The sequence below is a fragment of the Cariama cristata genome, unplaced genomic scaffold (genome assembly GCF_000690535.1).
Source record: "Cariama cristata isolate BGI_N322 unplaced genomic scaffold, ASM69053v1 scaffold11004, whole genome shotgun sequence".
NCBI classification, from domain to species: Eukaryota; Metazoa; Chordata; class Aves; order Cariamiformes; family Cariamidae; genus Cariama; species Cariama cristata.
This window is the reverse complement of record NW_009614670.1, coordinates 1-16,866: the sequence shown is the minus strand read 5'-3', so window position 1 is coordinate 16,866 and position 16,866 is coordinate 1. Positions and strand designations below refer to the sequence as shown.

The 16,866-nt window shown below is 39.3% G+C and overlaps 1 protein-coding gene across 1 annotated transcript; it reads left to right on the top strand.

Moving 5' to 3' along the window:
- Positions 1–570: 570 nt before the first annotated feature.
- Positions 571–9,576, top strand: TFB2M (transcription factor B2, mitochondrial; the record flags this gene model as incomplete). The annotated part of the gene is made up of 7 exons (XM_009699515.1): positions 571–659; positions 1,590–1,743; positions 2,174–2,322; positions 3,874–3,963; positions 6,485–6,547; positions 7,823–7,974; positions 9,390–9,576. Coding segments are annotated over 7 exons (884 nt in total), but the record flags the coding sequence as incomplete, so codon positions are not given.
- Positions 9,577–16,866: the final 7,290 nt, after the last annotated feature.

The following is a 16,866-nucleotide window of genomic DNA, read 5'->3' as shown; positions in this document are numbered from 1 at the left end:
CGGGTGGCGGGGGAGTCCGTTTATACAGAGCTCTGGAGGGAATGAGCGAGTGCTCAGCCTGGAGACTTGAATCACTGGTGTTAAACTTTGCTATAGGGTAAGCAGGGATGTACATTTCTGTCCAGGTAATGTTTTGGGGTTGGTAGGTGAGCTTCATCTCTGTCAGTAAAGGCACGGCTAAGACTGCGAGCCATTACACGGCTAGTCCTCTGCAGTTGCTTAATGATATTTTTACATTTCTGCAGAGGGTATTGTACCTGTAGAGATAATCTAGATAAAGTTTCAAAGTATAGTTCAATTGGCAGAAGAAAAAGTAGTAGAAATATTTGAAACATTCTATCTAATTGTAATGCTGTGCTTACTGTAATTCACTGAGCAATCTCAGGCAGGCTGCTTGCAAATCTTTTTTTCAAAGTCTTGTTTTGAAGTGTGGTTAAACAAACACAGTTTACCTCCTCTGAAGGTGCTATGTCCCAACTGTTGTGTTGGGAAAATCACTAAAGGAAATCACCTAGAAAAAATGCACTTTTAAAAACATTTTTAAATTTTTTTTTCATTTTCCCCCTTCAGGTCCTGGAGTCTTGACCCGAACTCTGCTCAATGCAGGTGTTAGAGTGGTAGCTCTAGAAAGTAACTTAGCTTTCCTTCCAAACTTACAGGTATGCTTTTGATTTGGTAACACATTTCTAAAACTTAATTAAAGGGAAAATAAGAAACTAACTTACAATTGTGTAATAACTGTTGGGTCAAAAAAGAATTAGCCAGTGATTGTTACTTGTAACATCTGAAGTAACACTTCATGATAGTAAGTATTGTTTAGTTTTACTTTGTACATTCAGGAACAGAGTATTTTATAATCAATTGATTTGACATTTTGTGTGTGTAGGAATTCAAGTTCATAACCTATGAATAGTTTCGTGCGTAAATTTGAGGCTAATACTAATCAGAGTCATTGTAGTTGTGTATGTTTAAGCAAGATGTCTGTCTGTAGCTTTAAGAAATCTCTAAAAATAGTCTTGGTTATTCTGAGTATCTCATGGTATTATTTAATCTATTGTCTTGCAATTAACTGGTAATACTAAAACACATGTGTTGCCCTCTCCTGTTCGCTTTGGCTTTGCGTGGATTCAAAGATGGTCAGACACAAAGCTGCAGAAGTTGCACTGGGAGGGTTGTGTTACAGTGCTGTAAAGTAGACATTTGGAACCAAAGACTCTCACCTGAATGAAATGTGTATAAAAGGCATTCTCTTCGCATACATGAAGAATTCCAGTTGTAAATCATAAAATGCAGTGGCTTGCTTAGTTGATTATAGCTTTTTTGGCAAAACATTGCAGAACATTGTACTAATTTAGAGAACGTGTTTTAAAGCTCCAGTTGAACAGCACAAAAATGTCAAAGTGCCCCGAACAGTGAAGGAAGTTACTCTCTTTATCAGCTGTAAGAAGCAGCTCTGAAATTTGACTCTTCTTGACTGGGTAACAATTCTAGGTAGTGCTTGAACATTTTTTTGTTGTTGTTTGGGTTGGGTGTTTTGCAAGACAAGTTACTGCATCCAGATTTCTTCAACTGAAACTAATTTTATTCAGTCCCTAGAGAATAGCCTGGATGGACAATTAAAGGTAATTTATGGTGACTTCTTCAGACTGGATCCTTTGGTGCCTGGAACGGTGAAACCACCTGCTGTGTGTTCTGACAAACTTTTTGAAACCATGGGTGTAGCAGCAGTTCCTTGGAGGGCAGGTATATGTACGATCACACATGTTACAAATACATTTGAAGGGTGGAAAGGCAGTTGGGCAAAATCTTTGGGATTTGCTTGAGGTATAGGGCAAAATCTTTGGGATTTGCTTGAGGTATATGTTCTATTTAATATATACGCTAGTTTGATGGATACTAGTTCCTACATTTAAGCTTTATTTAGGTTCTTGATAGCTTCGAAAAACCCTTGTGGCAATATGAAATCTCAGGTATTTGCTTGTCTTTATTAAAGGTTTAATCTAACGTAAACTGGCTTAGCTTTGACTAAAGCTTGAATTGTATTCATTGTTGAACAACATGACCTGACAGACTTTCTTTTCTTAATTGTTTGTAGTTTAGACATTAGCATGAATGAGATTGTCTAGTACATATTGCAAAATTTTAAAGATACTTTTACATGCTATTGAAACAGATGTACCTGTGAAAATTTTTGGAATCTTACAACAAAAAAAGGAAAGGAACGCACTTTGGAGGCTTCTTTTTGCCCTGTATGAATGCAGTTCTATATACAAATATGGAAGAGTAGAACTCAACGTCTTTATAAGTGAAAAAGAGTACAAGGTATGTGTTAAAGATTTTACAGGTAGTAAAGAATAAGCAGTGCTTCACAGAACACAAAGGCATTTATATGGTATAGTTAATGTTTTTGCTAGTGAATTTCTTTTTCTGCCAGAATTTTTAAGTCTTGTCTGTTTCCTGCTCCTTCTCTTTATGCAGTAATAGCACTGGCAAGAAACATTCTGTTGTCACATAACCACAGCTGTTACAAATGCGAAGACTGGTCCTTGCAGACTAGCTGCTTTCTGTTGTAACTTGTGAGGTGCTTAAATTCTGTGATGTGCTTTTCCAACAAAATTGTTTACTAGTTGCAGGTAATGGTCATTGAATTCAAAACACCTCATGAAGAGGATTCAGAGTTACTGAATACGATACTCAGTGAGATGCACTTGTCCTCTTGAGCCACTTTTGTATGCAATACTGAAAAAAACTGAGGCAAAATATGAGTGATTTGCTCACCTTTTTATTAAGGTTCTGTACACTAAGGTGCAGAGCAGCTTTCTGGGTTACGTGTTCCTAATGTATGCTGACCCAAACCTCTAGAACTGTACTTAGCGTTCAAGGGTACCTTTTTTTCTGTGAAACTGTGAGGTACATACAGGGTCTTTGATTACCTGAAGTAAGCAGACTTCCAGGTGTGCTTACACAACCTGCGTTGCGTCTAACACTCTACTGAAAAAAATTGAAAGTCTCAAGTATATTCTTCTGTGAAACAACAGGTTGGACACCACTGAAATATCCATTTAAATAGTATCTTTTTAATGGCCAGATTTTTGAGCAAATAGGGGGCAGCCTATTCATTTAATACAGTCACTGTGGTTTTCTATTAAGTTTTGTGGTTTTATTGTGAACCCTGTTAAATGAGAGTTGTGTACCTAAGTAAAAGCAATTGGAATCTTCTTTTAGTGGGTACTGTTGGTTACTTTTTGTGGGGTTGTTTTGGGTTTTTTGGTTGATCATATGAGGAGGCTCTCTAAATCTATTATGAGAAGTTAAATCTCCCTGCTACAATTCTTTCTTTGCCTTGTTTGAGAATAACCACAAGTTTTTCTTTTTTCCTTGCCTATAGAGTTGTCTGATCTGTAATAATGATCAGGATGATGACTGCGCAAGCTGCTTAATGTTCAGTGAGGTCACCTGATGTTTGGCTTACTCTGCTTGTGTGTCTTATTGGGAATATTATCAGTGCGCGTTGATAACTCTGCCCATGTAATGGTTTTTATACAAAATATGATCCCTGTTTCTCTTCTGTGTGAAACTTCTCTGCCGTAAAAGGGACCAGAAAGTACAAGCTGGAAATTTCTACGCAGTTCAGTTACCTAAATAACTGCTGTGAAGAAATACTTAGACTGCCATAATGTTTTCTAATCATGAGTTCTGACAAGATGTACTAAAATAGCACAAAAGATGTATTTGAGGCCTGATGTAACTTTACATTGGAATTTTAGACTATGAATTTCTTACCACTTGTTATATATATAAAGGATTTTGCTTTAATAAAGAAGCAGTCTTAGTTTTTGCAACAAAAAAGCTCATTCTTTGCCATTTCCTTAGGTATTGACAGCAAAGCCTGGGGAAGTGAGGGCTTACCAAGCACTTACAGTACTTTGGCAAGTAGGATGTGAAATTCAGCTATTGCACATGGTAAGTTTTTTGTACCAGCTGACATGGTCTGATGTTATGGACGTGTTTTTAGAAAACGGTTTATAGTGTTTTACTATAGTAAAATAATTGGAAGCTAATTTGACGTTGGAGAACTGTTGAAAACTTTTGGATGTAAGAACCTGAAATGGTCATGTTTTGTGTAAAACTCTTTCAATTAAGCAGCATCATTATTAACTATGATGTCAGTATTTTCATTACAAGCCACTGTACTCAAAAACATGTATTCTTAGAAGCTGGTAGATAAGAAAGAGATGCTCGTGCAACAGATAAGTCTTTTCCATCTTGCTAAGGGTTGTGTGAGACTAGAAGACTGCTCTTCCTATCTGTCATAGTCTGCTCTTTGTTAGGTCATCTGCATTTTGCCATCATGTATGCTTTCGACTTCCTGAGCTGTGTTTGGTAGAAATATTTTTTTGAGTCTTGATGCCTTTGTGTTCCAAGCAGGCTTGCTTCTCCTGCTAATCAATACCTATCCTACCTTGTCAAATATGCTATGGTTTAGTTTTAAAGTTTTTTATGTTGACCTCCCACCTCCACACAAGCACATGACCATCAGCTTTCACTTACTTTATGCTTTTTAGATTTATCTTTGTCTGTGCTCTGTTTTTTCAGGAACCTACCTTCTTAGTTTAAATGTTTTGCTAATCTAAAATTAAAAGTTTCACTATCTATTGTCTTCCAAATACCTTATACCATGAGGTATATATTAAGGTAAATATTAAGGAGTTGAACAATATGATAATAGTTGTTGAAGACGGTCATCGGACTAAAAGGGATGAAGAAAAAGCAGAGGCCTTCAATGCGTTTTTTGCCTCAGTCTTTAGTAATACTGACAGACCTTGGCCTGCCCTGTCCCCTGAGCTGGAGGACCACGAGTGTGGGAACACTGCATTTCCATTTGTGGACACTGAAATTGCCAGGGAGCAGCTGTATCAGCTGAATGTTCACAAGGCCGTGGGACCTGGTGGGATTCATCCCAGAGTACAGAAGCAGCTGGCAGATGTTATGGCAGGACCCTTCTCCATCATCTACCACAGGTCTTGGGAGTCTGGGGAGGTCCCTGCTGAGTGGAAGCTGGCCAGCATTATTCCAGTTTACAAGAAGGGTGTGAGGAAAGACCCAGGGAACTACAGATCTGTTAGTCTCACCTGAGCACCTGGGAAGATCATGGAGAAGATCATACTGGGTGCTGTTGAAAGACATTTAAAGAATAATGCAGTCATCAGGCACAGTCAACGTGGGTTCACCACGGGAAAGTCCTGTTTAACTCATTTGATACCCTTCTACGATAAGGTCACCTGCCTCGTGGATGAAGGGAAGGTGGTGGATGTAGTTTTTCTGGATTTTAGTAAGACTTTTGATACTGTCCCTCACAGCATCCTCCTGGACCAGTTGTCCAGCTGTGGGATGAGCAGGTTCACAGTGCGCTGGGTGAAGAACCGGCTGAAGGGCAGAGCTCAAAGGGCTGTAGTGAATGGGGCTACACCTGGCTGGTCACCAGCTGTGTTCCTCAGGGTTCCATTCTAGGGCCAGTCCTGTTCAATATATTTATCGACAATCTGGATGCAGGAGTTGAATGCACCATTAGCACATTTGCTGATGACACCAAACTGGGAGGTGCTACTGACTCTCTTGAGTGACAAGATGCCTTGCAGAGGGATCTAGATAGATTGGAGCACTGGGCTATGATAAATGAGATGAAATTAAACAAGTCCAAATGCCGGATTCTGCACCTAGGAGGGAGTAATGCTGGGCACAAGTACAAACTGGGAGAGGAGTGGCTGGTGAGCAGCCCTGCAGAGAGGGATCTGGGGGTGCTGGTGGGCAGCAGCTCAGCAGGAGCGTGAGCCCTGGCAGCCCAGAGGGCAAACCCCATCCCAGGGTGCATCAAACACTGCCTCACCAACCAGGCAAAAGAGGAGATCATCCCACTGTATTCAGCCTTGGTGCGGCCTCACCTGGAGTGCTGTGTGCGGTTCTGGGCCCCACCATTTCAGAAGGATGTGAAGGTCCTTGAATGCGTCCCGAGGAGGGTAACCAAGCTGGTGACAGAGCTGGCAGGCCTGGCCTGTGAGGAGCGGCTGAGGACTTTGGGATTGTCTTGTTTGGAGCCAAGGCTTTACAGCAACAAATGTACAGGTTTAGAACATGTAACTGCCTGTCAGCAAAAGGGCCAGGTGAGCAATAACTACATTAGGCTTCACTGTAGCACCACCTAAACCAGAGGAGGCTTAGACTGGACATTAGAAAGCATTTATTTACCAAGAGGGTGGTCAAATCCTGGAACAGGCTTCCTAGAGAGGTGGTCGATCCCCCAAGCCTGTCAGTGTACAGCAGGCATTTGGACAATGCTCTTAACAACACACTTTAACTTCTGGTCATCCCTGAATTGCTCCGGCAGTTGGACTAGAGGACCGTTGTAGGGCCCTTCCAACTGAAATAGTCTAGTCTATTCTAACAAAGCACTTTAATTCTGTAATATATTTGCTCTTTCCCATAGGAACCTTGGTCATCATTTGTAACTAATTTGAAAAATGGGGGACTGGCGATACCAAAAAGCAGGGTAAGATCATTATGTGCGTTTTTCTACTTCCGGAGATGCAGCTAAACCAGTTTTAATGTATTTTTTAAGAAGTTTTCTTCTAATTAAAACTTATGGGCAGCACATAGATGCATCAGAAGTGGGGTGAAGAATTGCTATTAGCTTAGAAACTGAAATCAACTAGTGTCTTTATTGTCTATGATGGAAGAAATATAGTGAATAAACAGCATAAAGGGATGTGAATAGGTAGTGTCTTTTTCAAAAGAAGTTCCTGACAGGGTCACATCTACCTGCTTGAACAAAACAAGTGTTACCACAATTAATAGCACAACCGGTGTGCTGCTGGTTTTAATCAAAGTGGTTATTCACATGTCCAGTGTAGATTCCATGTGCTAGGTAATTGCTGAAAAGTGTGAGTCTCAAAGCTTAAATTGGAGAAGTGGAAAAATACCTTGCGTAAAGTTCTTTACTTTTCTCAAAGAGAAAAGTAATGATGTTCCTTTATATGATAGCAGAATATTTCTGTTTAATACCAGTAATATAAAAGAATACTTAATATTTGTTTTTACCCTCTGCAGAAAACTGCTACGGTAGTTTATTGAGTGTTGTTTGAAATGTTAGTGTACAATAGAAGTGACTATAAGTAAATGTAAGTGAGGGGGTGTGCCTTACACACTTAGGTGTGTAAAGCCATGTAGAGAGGCATATCGGGTGGATTGTGTAAGATGTATTGTGACTGCCTTAGGAGAAGCACAAATGTGAGATCTGTTGGATGATATATCCATTGCTGCCGATACAGAAGTACATTTATTTCAGTTAAAGACTCCACTCCCTCTCAATGTAATCAAATCCTCAACCTGCAATATTGTCTTAGTGTTAGACTCAAATAATTCTGTCTTGATATAAAAAAGGCAAGTAGTTGAAGTGATCTGATCTGATACCTTGCATAGTATAGGAATACTATAGGCCATATAATCTCTTGAAAAGTCACACCAAGCCTATATTGTCTATTTCAACTAAGGAAGTTCATTCTTAAAAAATAAAACTAAAACTGAAGTGATAGTATGTCTGTTTTGTTTCCTATTTCCTTTCCTGTTTTGGGAGTGGAGGAGGTAAAGCATCTTCATTCTAGAACAAAATTTTAAAGCCTCAGCTTCCAATGAAACCATCTTGTTAAGACTTCTAAAACTTTTTAAGATACGTTACTGGGGACACAGATGAAACGCTTACTGTTAGCTAAAGTCAGACACTGTCTTAGAAATGACTTTTCAGTGACTTGTTTTGTTTTTCTTACAGCGGCTGCCAAATGACCATTTATGTTTGGTACGACTGACTCCTCAGCAAAATCTATTTACAGGAGGCTTGAAGCCCACAAATTCATCTACCTTTATTTTCATGGTGAAACAGTGTTTCGCTAGACCTAAGTCTAGACTTACTGATAAATTAAAGTAAGTAAGAAAAAGAATTTACAGTTTTTATACTTCAGAGAAGTATAGGAAAATACTAAAATACGTTCTGAACGCAGTATTTATTTGTAGCTGAAATACAACTTTTTTTTTTTTTTTTAAATTGATTATCTACCTGTAGAATAGAAGATTTCATTTTTGCAACCCACACTACAATAGTTTGGGGACTGTTCCTGGCCTGTATTCAAAGATGATAAAAACTTGAGGTTTGACAGGAAGGTCAGCAAGTATTTAGAATGCAGATGTGCAGTAACTGTCTGTACCTCTGATGGAGGAGAGGTCATATATCTGCAAGAAGTTTTCACTCACTTTACAGACATAATAATAAAATCACCAAGAATTTTGCAGATACAGGAATTGAAAGCTGAAAAAGAGTTTCAGTTTATAACAGACATCGGAGTAACGCTAATGAAAACGGCTGAAGGTTATTGAAGATGGGGTGGGGATGTCCTCAAATGGCTTTCTGTTATCTAATTAAAAAATTAGGCTTTAGACTTATTTACCAATTATGCAACTTTCTTTTTGGTATTACATTGGAGCTATTCACTTTGCTTTATGATCGGTAGATTTCTGTTTCCCATAAACAGGAAGTGTTTGCAGTCTGAAAAACACTGACTTCAACTTGTTAATGAAAATAATTAATATCTTTCTCATTTGCTGGTAGTAGTTTATGGCAGTTAATTTCCAGAAAGGGGGCGGGGGGGGAAGCTAATGAGTTCCAGTAACTCATTAAACAAAGACAAGTGCGAAGAGCGTTAGTGGATTTCTTCCTTAAAGCTCAGCGGTCTACCTAATCTCCACTCGATCCTTCGGGCAGGAAGTGGAGCTAACCCTAAAGGCTTCTGATGTGCATCTTCCCTGTATTTATACACCCTTTTCTTGTCTGGGAAATAGTTAATGTATATGCACATTTATAAAACATCTAGTTTTCATAGCAGTGATGTAGATGAGGAGATAGTGGAATCCTCTGCTATATATAGAAGAAAAGAGCTGGGAGATGTAAGCCACAGTAACTCATGCTATAGATGTATATGCTATATACGTTCAGTGATCAGTGCACTGAAGAGTAACGCCTTCTTATGCTGTAAGGCCTGTTAATGACTTGCGTGGTTGGGGTGGGGGAGGGAGGGATGGAGGGAGAGAGGGCACCCACCCTCTAATGAGGAGGCTTATGGGGTTTGGTATTGCCTGTGTCTGCTGGGGGCTTTGTTTGGTATCTGTATGTCTTAGCAGAGGTTTCTTCCTGTTTGCAGTATGGATTGAAAATACCTTGTGTTGTAGGAAGATGTTAACTTCTAGAAACTGTGAAAGAGTGAAATGAACCTTCAGATACTGTTTCTTGCTCTTTAATTTTTCACAGAAAGAAATGCACCGTTATGATTTTTTGTTTGTTTCAGGTCATGGAGCTTGGACAACGGTGGCAAATTACTCAGAGAGTTAGAAATTCCCAAAAATGCTCAAACACGTGACTTATACCCAGAAGACTATAAACATCTTTTTGAGGCTTTGCAAAACTCTAATATGTTTACCGAAACCTGGTTCTATGATGAAGTCTTGGACAGTATAAGGAACATAAACTTATAAAGCTAAAGCTGCTGTCTTTTGGGAGATCACCTTTGCTTCTGGAAGATTACTTTGATAAGAAATGATTTAAATAAAATCAGAGATACCGTTAGCTAGATGATTTCCTGTCCAAACACGAAAATAAATTTAGCAAATAACAAGAGCCCTTCAACACAGGATGAAAGTAACGGATTCACAGTTACTTGATCACAACGCTATCTACAGTGGACAAACTTTGCGTCTTTTCCAGGAGCATATTAGTGACCTGCTGCTTTTGGATGTGCCACTTAAACAGAAGGTTTTGTTACACTGCTGTATATTTACAACATTTGAAAAAAATAACAGACCAAATATCGTTGCTGGTGTGGTTAGTACTTTAGCGCTCAGTGATTTGAATGTCCTTTCACAGATTCCCAAAATACATAGGTCTTTACAACCACTGAATCTGTTATATTGTCTCCTGATCTAAAAACCTAGCAGCCTAAAGTCAACATAATACTAATAAATCAGTACTGGTGGGTTAATAGAAGACAAGGTAATGACAACAAGATAAAACATCAACTGAGAGTTTTGCTTTTTTTTTTTTTTAACTCAAGATTGTTATTTCTCTGGGAAAAAAAAGGTAACAGTTCTTTCTGTTGAAAATTTGAAAAGATCAGTGGGCAGCCTGTTCTAGTTTACAATACACGAACACCTACATGTGTATAGGGTTTATCTTATTTTAGGTCTAAAAGTCACTGAACGTTCAGTGCTGTGAAAAGAGTTTGGAAAAAAAAATCATCTTACTTGCAACCTTTGTCAATATGTATTTGTTTAATGTATATTATATGTACAAAATAACTTACTTCAAAACCATATGCTATTAAAATTCTCTTTTTAGCCTTAGTACTCCATAGTGCAACCTGGTGCTACTTTCTCTTCCTGTCTTACCATGTAACTGTTTTGCTGTTGTCTGACAGTGCTGGCAGCTGTACTGGTTCCGAGTTCTATACTGCCTCCTCTGGGAAGAGCTGTGGTCAAAAATACACTTCTTTTAGTAGAGCACGAGTTAAGAAAATGCTTTTTTGGTAAAGGCTGAGCTCTTTTCAGACTCTGGAGAACAGCAGTGACTGAAACAATGCAAACACAGAATTGTATTTCTTAAGCATAGTGTGAGATGTAGATGTGACAAGCGTTCACCTCTGTCTTCCTCCTGCAGTTTGTGCTGCAGAAGAAAACTGACTTCAGGCCAGCTCAGTTCACTTGGCCGGCTACCCTGCCCTGTCTGCTTAAGCTGCTGCTAAGCCTGTGTAACACTGTTATGATGAAACTACTGGAAACGCTGAGGTTTAATTTGCAGTCTGTCTCAGAGCATTACTGATGTAGATGCTCTGGTGTAGGTCATGAAGATTCGAGGCTTGCTTTCTGTTTCCATCTCTTACTATTTCAGATAACTTGCATGATAAATTGACCATGACTGGCAAACTTGCATTAACAGAAGCAATTCCACATTTCTTTCAATCTCAGTAGATGGTACCTGTCTTGTCTACTGGTCTACAAGAATGCAGTGTCTCCAGGGCTGAGTTCCACACCACCACTACCTTGAATCACTTTGCTGTTGTTGCAGCAAGATGTCTTAGATCAGCATACCAGGAGAAGTATTCAGTGCATAAAATATAAAACCACCACTGTCTATATAAACTTTAACTGTGTTGCTGATAACCTTTCAAACATGAACTGAAAAAAAGAAAATTATTTACCATGATTTTTTTGGTGCTGTTGGAAAACAGCGTTTACCGAGCCAATGCAGAGACTCCCAAGGTAACAGCAGGAGTCTGTAAATGGAAGGAATATTGTGTAACTAGGGACTTGAAAGGAGGAGGTTGAATGGTAACCACAACTCTGCCATTAAGTCTAAGTGTAAGCAATATATTTAGCCCTGATTGCAAATGCGAAATGAAGAGAACAATAGCTGTCATTATAAGCATGGGTTTGATATTGATGGAAGAGATGTAGAAAAAGTGAAAATACTGGTGCATGTGAATAAATACGGGGGTGTGAACTTAAAGTAGGTCTTTGGATTTGATTAACTGATGCTATCCACTCGGTACTTCCTGCTGTTGCAGGTTTACAGCTTCCATAGGGTAACATTGAATGCAAACTTTCACTGAAATTTTAAATTGTGTATAAAGGCTTCTCGTGCATTTTTGTTATGATTTTTAACCAACCCTGTACTAGTGGTGTTCCTTTCCTTTGTGTGTCTGCCTTTACCGTGTTCCTTTCCTTTTGCATGTCTGCCTTTACCATATTCCTCGGTATGTTGATGGAAAATTGAACCAACATCTCTTCAGTTATTTTTGATTCATGTAAATGCAAAACCAGAACTTGCAACTAGGAAAACAGTGTATAAATTCAGGTTAATATTTACAGTTTAATAACTCTCAAAAATGCTATTCAAAGAGAAAACAGAACTGCAAATTAAAAATTTAAAATGCTAGACTTCTCAGAAGAGAAGATCTTCATGCTAACTTTGACACCAAAAGGTTTACAGGAACTACTTTTCTATAATGGTGGGATAGCAAAGTTTCCCGTTTCTGAAAGTGCGCTAATTTGCAAGTGAGTTACTGTGCCGGATACAGTAAGTAATAAAAAGTATTTTGAAATTAGCACTAACATATGAAAATGTTGCACAATTCAGTTGTTTTTTACATAGTTTTGTGTTACGACACTTTATATCTGATATATAAAGTAATAGATTTTAAAAATGACATTAATTAGCTGCAAGCTTTTGGGCAGATTGATTTCTTCCTATGTTTTCCTGTCCTTGAATGGGTGATGTTAGATGAGATGAAGGTTACAACATGCATACAACACACTTAACTGAAGGTCCACAGTATAGCACATCCCTTTAAATTATTTCCAGACTGTGGGTTGTGGTTTGGTGGTTCCCCCCCGCCCCCTCTTTTTTATTCCCAAGACCGATTAATTCATGAGCCTCTAAAACATGAACCACACATGATACATCTATCAAGTGGAACTTTTAAGTATTGCTCCCACTCTTCAAATACTGTTTCTTAGAGGAGTTGCCAAGAAAATGGCTTTTGGCATGCCATATTAAAGCACCAATATGTCATAGTCGGTATATTGATTGCAACTTTGCAGGTGCTAAATCTTCTAATGGCCCTCATCATTTGTGCCATCCCTCTGCTTGTAAAAGAAAATCACTGTGATGGCAATTGCCTAAAGTTTTACTACTTGACTATTAAAATCATAGCAAACTCAAAACAGAAAGAAACGTGGTCCTTATGATGCCCAGTTGATGAGAAATTTTGCCACTTGGAATGAGGAGGTCAGGCAAGTTGGAGTCTATAGTCAGTAGTTTGCTTTTGATCCAGAAGGAGGGTTTGTGCCCTTGTACTAATGAGCACAGCGGATGATGTGATAAGGCGTTGTTAAGGTGGAATGTGTATGTACCGGCTGCTAGGCTTGTTCAGCATTGGACATGTCAATAATTACAACAGGTAATAATGATGATAGAAATATCGAGATAGAACTCGAGAAAGATTGTGTGTTGTAGTTCAAGGTGTGTAAGTGTGATGGGAACAACCTGAGGCTTCCTGAGAAACACGTTGAATTAATTGTTCTGGCAGGCTAAAGGCAGCCTGTGAGGCTGCAGATCGAAAACCCCCATCTAAGCTTTGCAAGCTTTCATTAGCGAAACTCTGTAAACCTTGAGAAAATGGAAATAACAAGCAACTTTTCCAGAAAGGACAAGTCAGTGAGAGCTGTTTATTCACTCACATCATATCCTTGCTCACGAGCTCTTGCGTCTTTCCTTGCGTGTGCTGTTTAACGTGTTGCTGCTAAGAATAGACAGGCTGGCTGTCCCCAGGTGATGGAACACAACACGCAGCAAGCGTACGAAGCCCACAGGAAATTAAGGGTAGTTAAGATGCACCAACTGGAACACTCATTTACGCATAATGTAAGCGAGACTTTTAACACTTGAAGTAGGTGATCCTATTGATAAGACACCAAGTAGACAAACAGCTAAGAAATTATGCTGATGAACTTCAGAAGCTTGTTTTTGCCATCTGAAGGAAATTAATGTGTTTGAGGCAGGGAAGAATCAAATAAAAATAGATTTTGTAAAGTTCATAGTAAAAAAAATCAACAGGTAAAATCTATGTGAGTAAAATTTATTACAAATTTGTTCTTAAAATGCTTCTGGAGTGAGTTTTTTCTTTAATTTTACATTCTAGAATCCATTTTTTAACTAGCACACCAGCATTAAAAGTGGAGAGACCTTGTCAAGAGATTCCTATGTGTTCATAAAAGATCTGTCTGTGCTTACAAGCTTTCAACTAATTATTTGCTAGCTATTCTATGCTGTTAGTGACACAGATTCTGTACTACTCTAAAATGTAACCTTTTGTGTTTTGAGCCATGTTTTGCTCCCAGAAAAATTCAGTTTTGTGCCGTGTTGGTTGGAATGGCTATTGCACGCTCATGACTAAAGAGCAGAATTTGGATTATTTCGTTACTGCAATTCTTTCTGTAAATTCAAGTTGTAAAACATGCTGTCTTAAGATAGAAGAGCTAAACTTCCACTACAGTGTCTCATCTGCCAGCAGCAAGGTAGTACGAGTAATCCAGCAGCATCAGCCACAATTAAGTGATATTTCCCACAAAAGTGCCTCCATTACATGCCTTGAGAGCTGCTTCTGTCCAGAATGTGTCATGCAGTTCGAATAGCTGTGGGGAAGTCTGACGTGTCTAGGTCAGTGGATGACTTGGTCATATAAAAACCCCATACTAATAACAAAGATTAATTGAATTAAATATAGCTAAGGGCTAAATGACAACTTACTGGAATACCTTGCCATAATATCATTATGCTTTTCAGAAAATTCAGACTGAAGTTTCCAAAAACGTCTGAGTTGGGCGTTCAGTTGATCGCCATTGCTCAAAGGCTGTGTTGAACGATGCTCCTAGGCAGACCAGTCTATAAACTGTAGATGTGGATACCCAGAATCAGCTCTCCAGGCTCTTCTTGCAGATGTTGAAAAAGCCGACACTGCAAAAATGAAATTGTTCATGCTGTGTTTAAAAGCTTATATTAGAAAATCCTCTATTACTAAAATTATGTCGTATCAATTGAAACGCAATGTCAGCCAAAAGTTGTTCTTGGGCTCTGTGGCTTATTTCCCTGTACAACGTATGCCAAGCTGATGAAAGCCCCTTCCTTCAGGCATTCGTACTTGGGGTTTTGCTAGAGTACCTGGGCCCTCCAAGGTTGCAATTTTATTTGTGTATGTGTGTGTGAAAGAAGACTGTCGTTCTCTCAGGCACATTTTTGTACTTTGTGAGATTTTTTTGTGTTACGGGACGTGTGAATGAGAAAACCTGACTTGGAAAACTGAGAAAATAATGAAAGCTACATCTGGTATTGTATATTCATATTAGCCCTTCCCTGAGTGCACTTTTTGCAGTTCATGGGTAGGACTTTAAGTTCATGCTTTCTATATATTGTTTGACCATTCCTCTCTTAGGTTTATCCACCCAAGAGATGAGACATTAACTTCTGTATTACTGAGTCTGTTTATGCTATAGGTTTTGGGCAATGCCTGCTTAGAAACTCAGTTAAACAGCATAGACAGGGAAATGCAGAAGATTAAACAGGTGAAGGAGTAAAGCATACAAGCCAAATATAGAGGTGGTCATTTAGTATTTTAATAACTGTTAAGGATAATTCTTGAGTATCTCACAATATCACTGTAATTGAACACTTTTAAAAAATTTGCTAGGATAACTAAAGATAAGCATAGTAATGTGCATAACAGTTTAACTGACAGCCAGACTGCTGTCAGTTCTTTTAGTAATGAATTACATCACTGCGGCATTTAAGTCAATGTCAAAACAAATTTTTTTTGTGGGAATCCTGTGGCTTGATGTACCTTGGTTCTTCCCAACAGCAGTATTTTGGATATTCATATTGCCATTTCTGATTACCCTGTTGCAACTTGGATGAAAACAGTTGCAGACTGAAATAATCATTCCTGAGAACAAAACTGAGTATGTTTCAGAAATGAAAAGCTCTTCTGCAGGACTGTTAGGTCTGTCTCTGAGTCTTCCTTGGCAGGACGACTCAACGCTCCTTTCCCAAACCCAATCCCTAAGTCCCTCTATAGGCATGATAAGGAAAAACAAAGTCTATCTGCAGTTCAGCACATTTAGCTGTGTAATCTCATAAATGAACGAAAGCTTCGTAGAGCTATACGGAAAGCACTTATCATCTCATGGGCTTTGAGCATCACCATTTCAGAGTTCTGCTCTTAGTTAATCATGCAAGTGTGTTGCTTTTCCCCTGTCATTTCTCTGGTGCCTCTAACTGACGGCTCTGACAAAAAGCAGATGGTGTATGGGGTGCATTCCCAGTGAACACGCTGCCGGAGCTTGGGTGTCGAGCAGCTCCCGGCCTAGGTGTACTTCTTTGTATTCAGATCACAGTGAGACCCAGAAATATGTCCAGATGCTAGCTCTTAAGTAAAATGTCCTGTTTTGGGATGTTTTTTGACAGAATCATTATCATATCTCTTTCTTTGTGAACAAAATTGCTTAATATTTTGATCAAGATAACGAACAGAAAGGTATACCATCTTCTGCAATGAAGGAGTTTACGTACGATGAAGCCCCTGCCCGAGATCTGACTTCTCTACGCTGGTTTCAGTGTCACATCAGTGAAGAAAATCACTGACAAACCCTTGGGTGTCAGCACAAAACGAGTATGATTTTCCCTTCGCAGTACATGGAAGGACCACGTCAGCCACCCGGCTGGAGGGCCTTTCTGGTTTCCTGCAGGCCCGTGGAGGACCCGGCCCTGGGGACGTTCACTTCATCACACACAAAGCTGTGGGTATGCAACCTTCACGTGTCCTCGGGTCACTTCTATTTTCATATATATATTTTTTTTCCACTTCCTTGTCAGCGCTGAGGCTGGGTCGGTACGGAAATGAAGCAGTAACGGTGCTGGACAAGGCCAGCGTGGCGGCTGGAACCTCCTGTCGCTTCAGCTTTCTCTGGCGCAGGGCTGCGGCAGCTACGAGGCGCGCGTGTTAGAGGGGTCCCCGTCTCACGGCTGACAAGATTTATAGTTAGATATTTTCTCACTGCCTCATTGCCTTTAAAAACCAACCGACCCACCCACATAGTTACAAAGTAAGTGAAAAAACTCCAACGTACCCCCTGTTTGTAACTGGCCATAGAAACACTGATAACCACTTCGTTTAGCATCAGAGGGTGATGTGTGAGTGGAAATGTACTATTAACCCA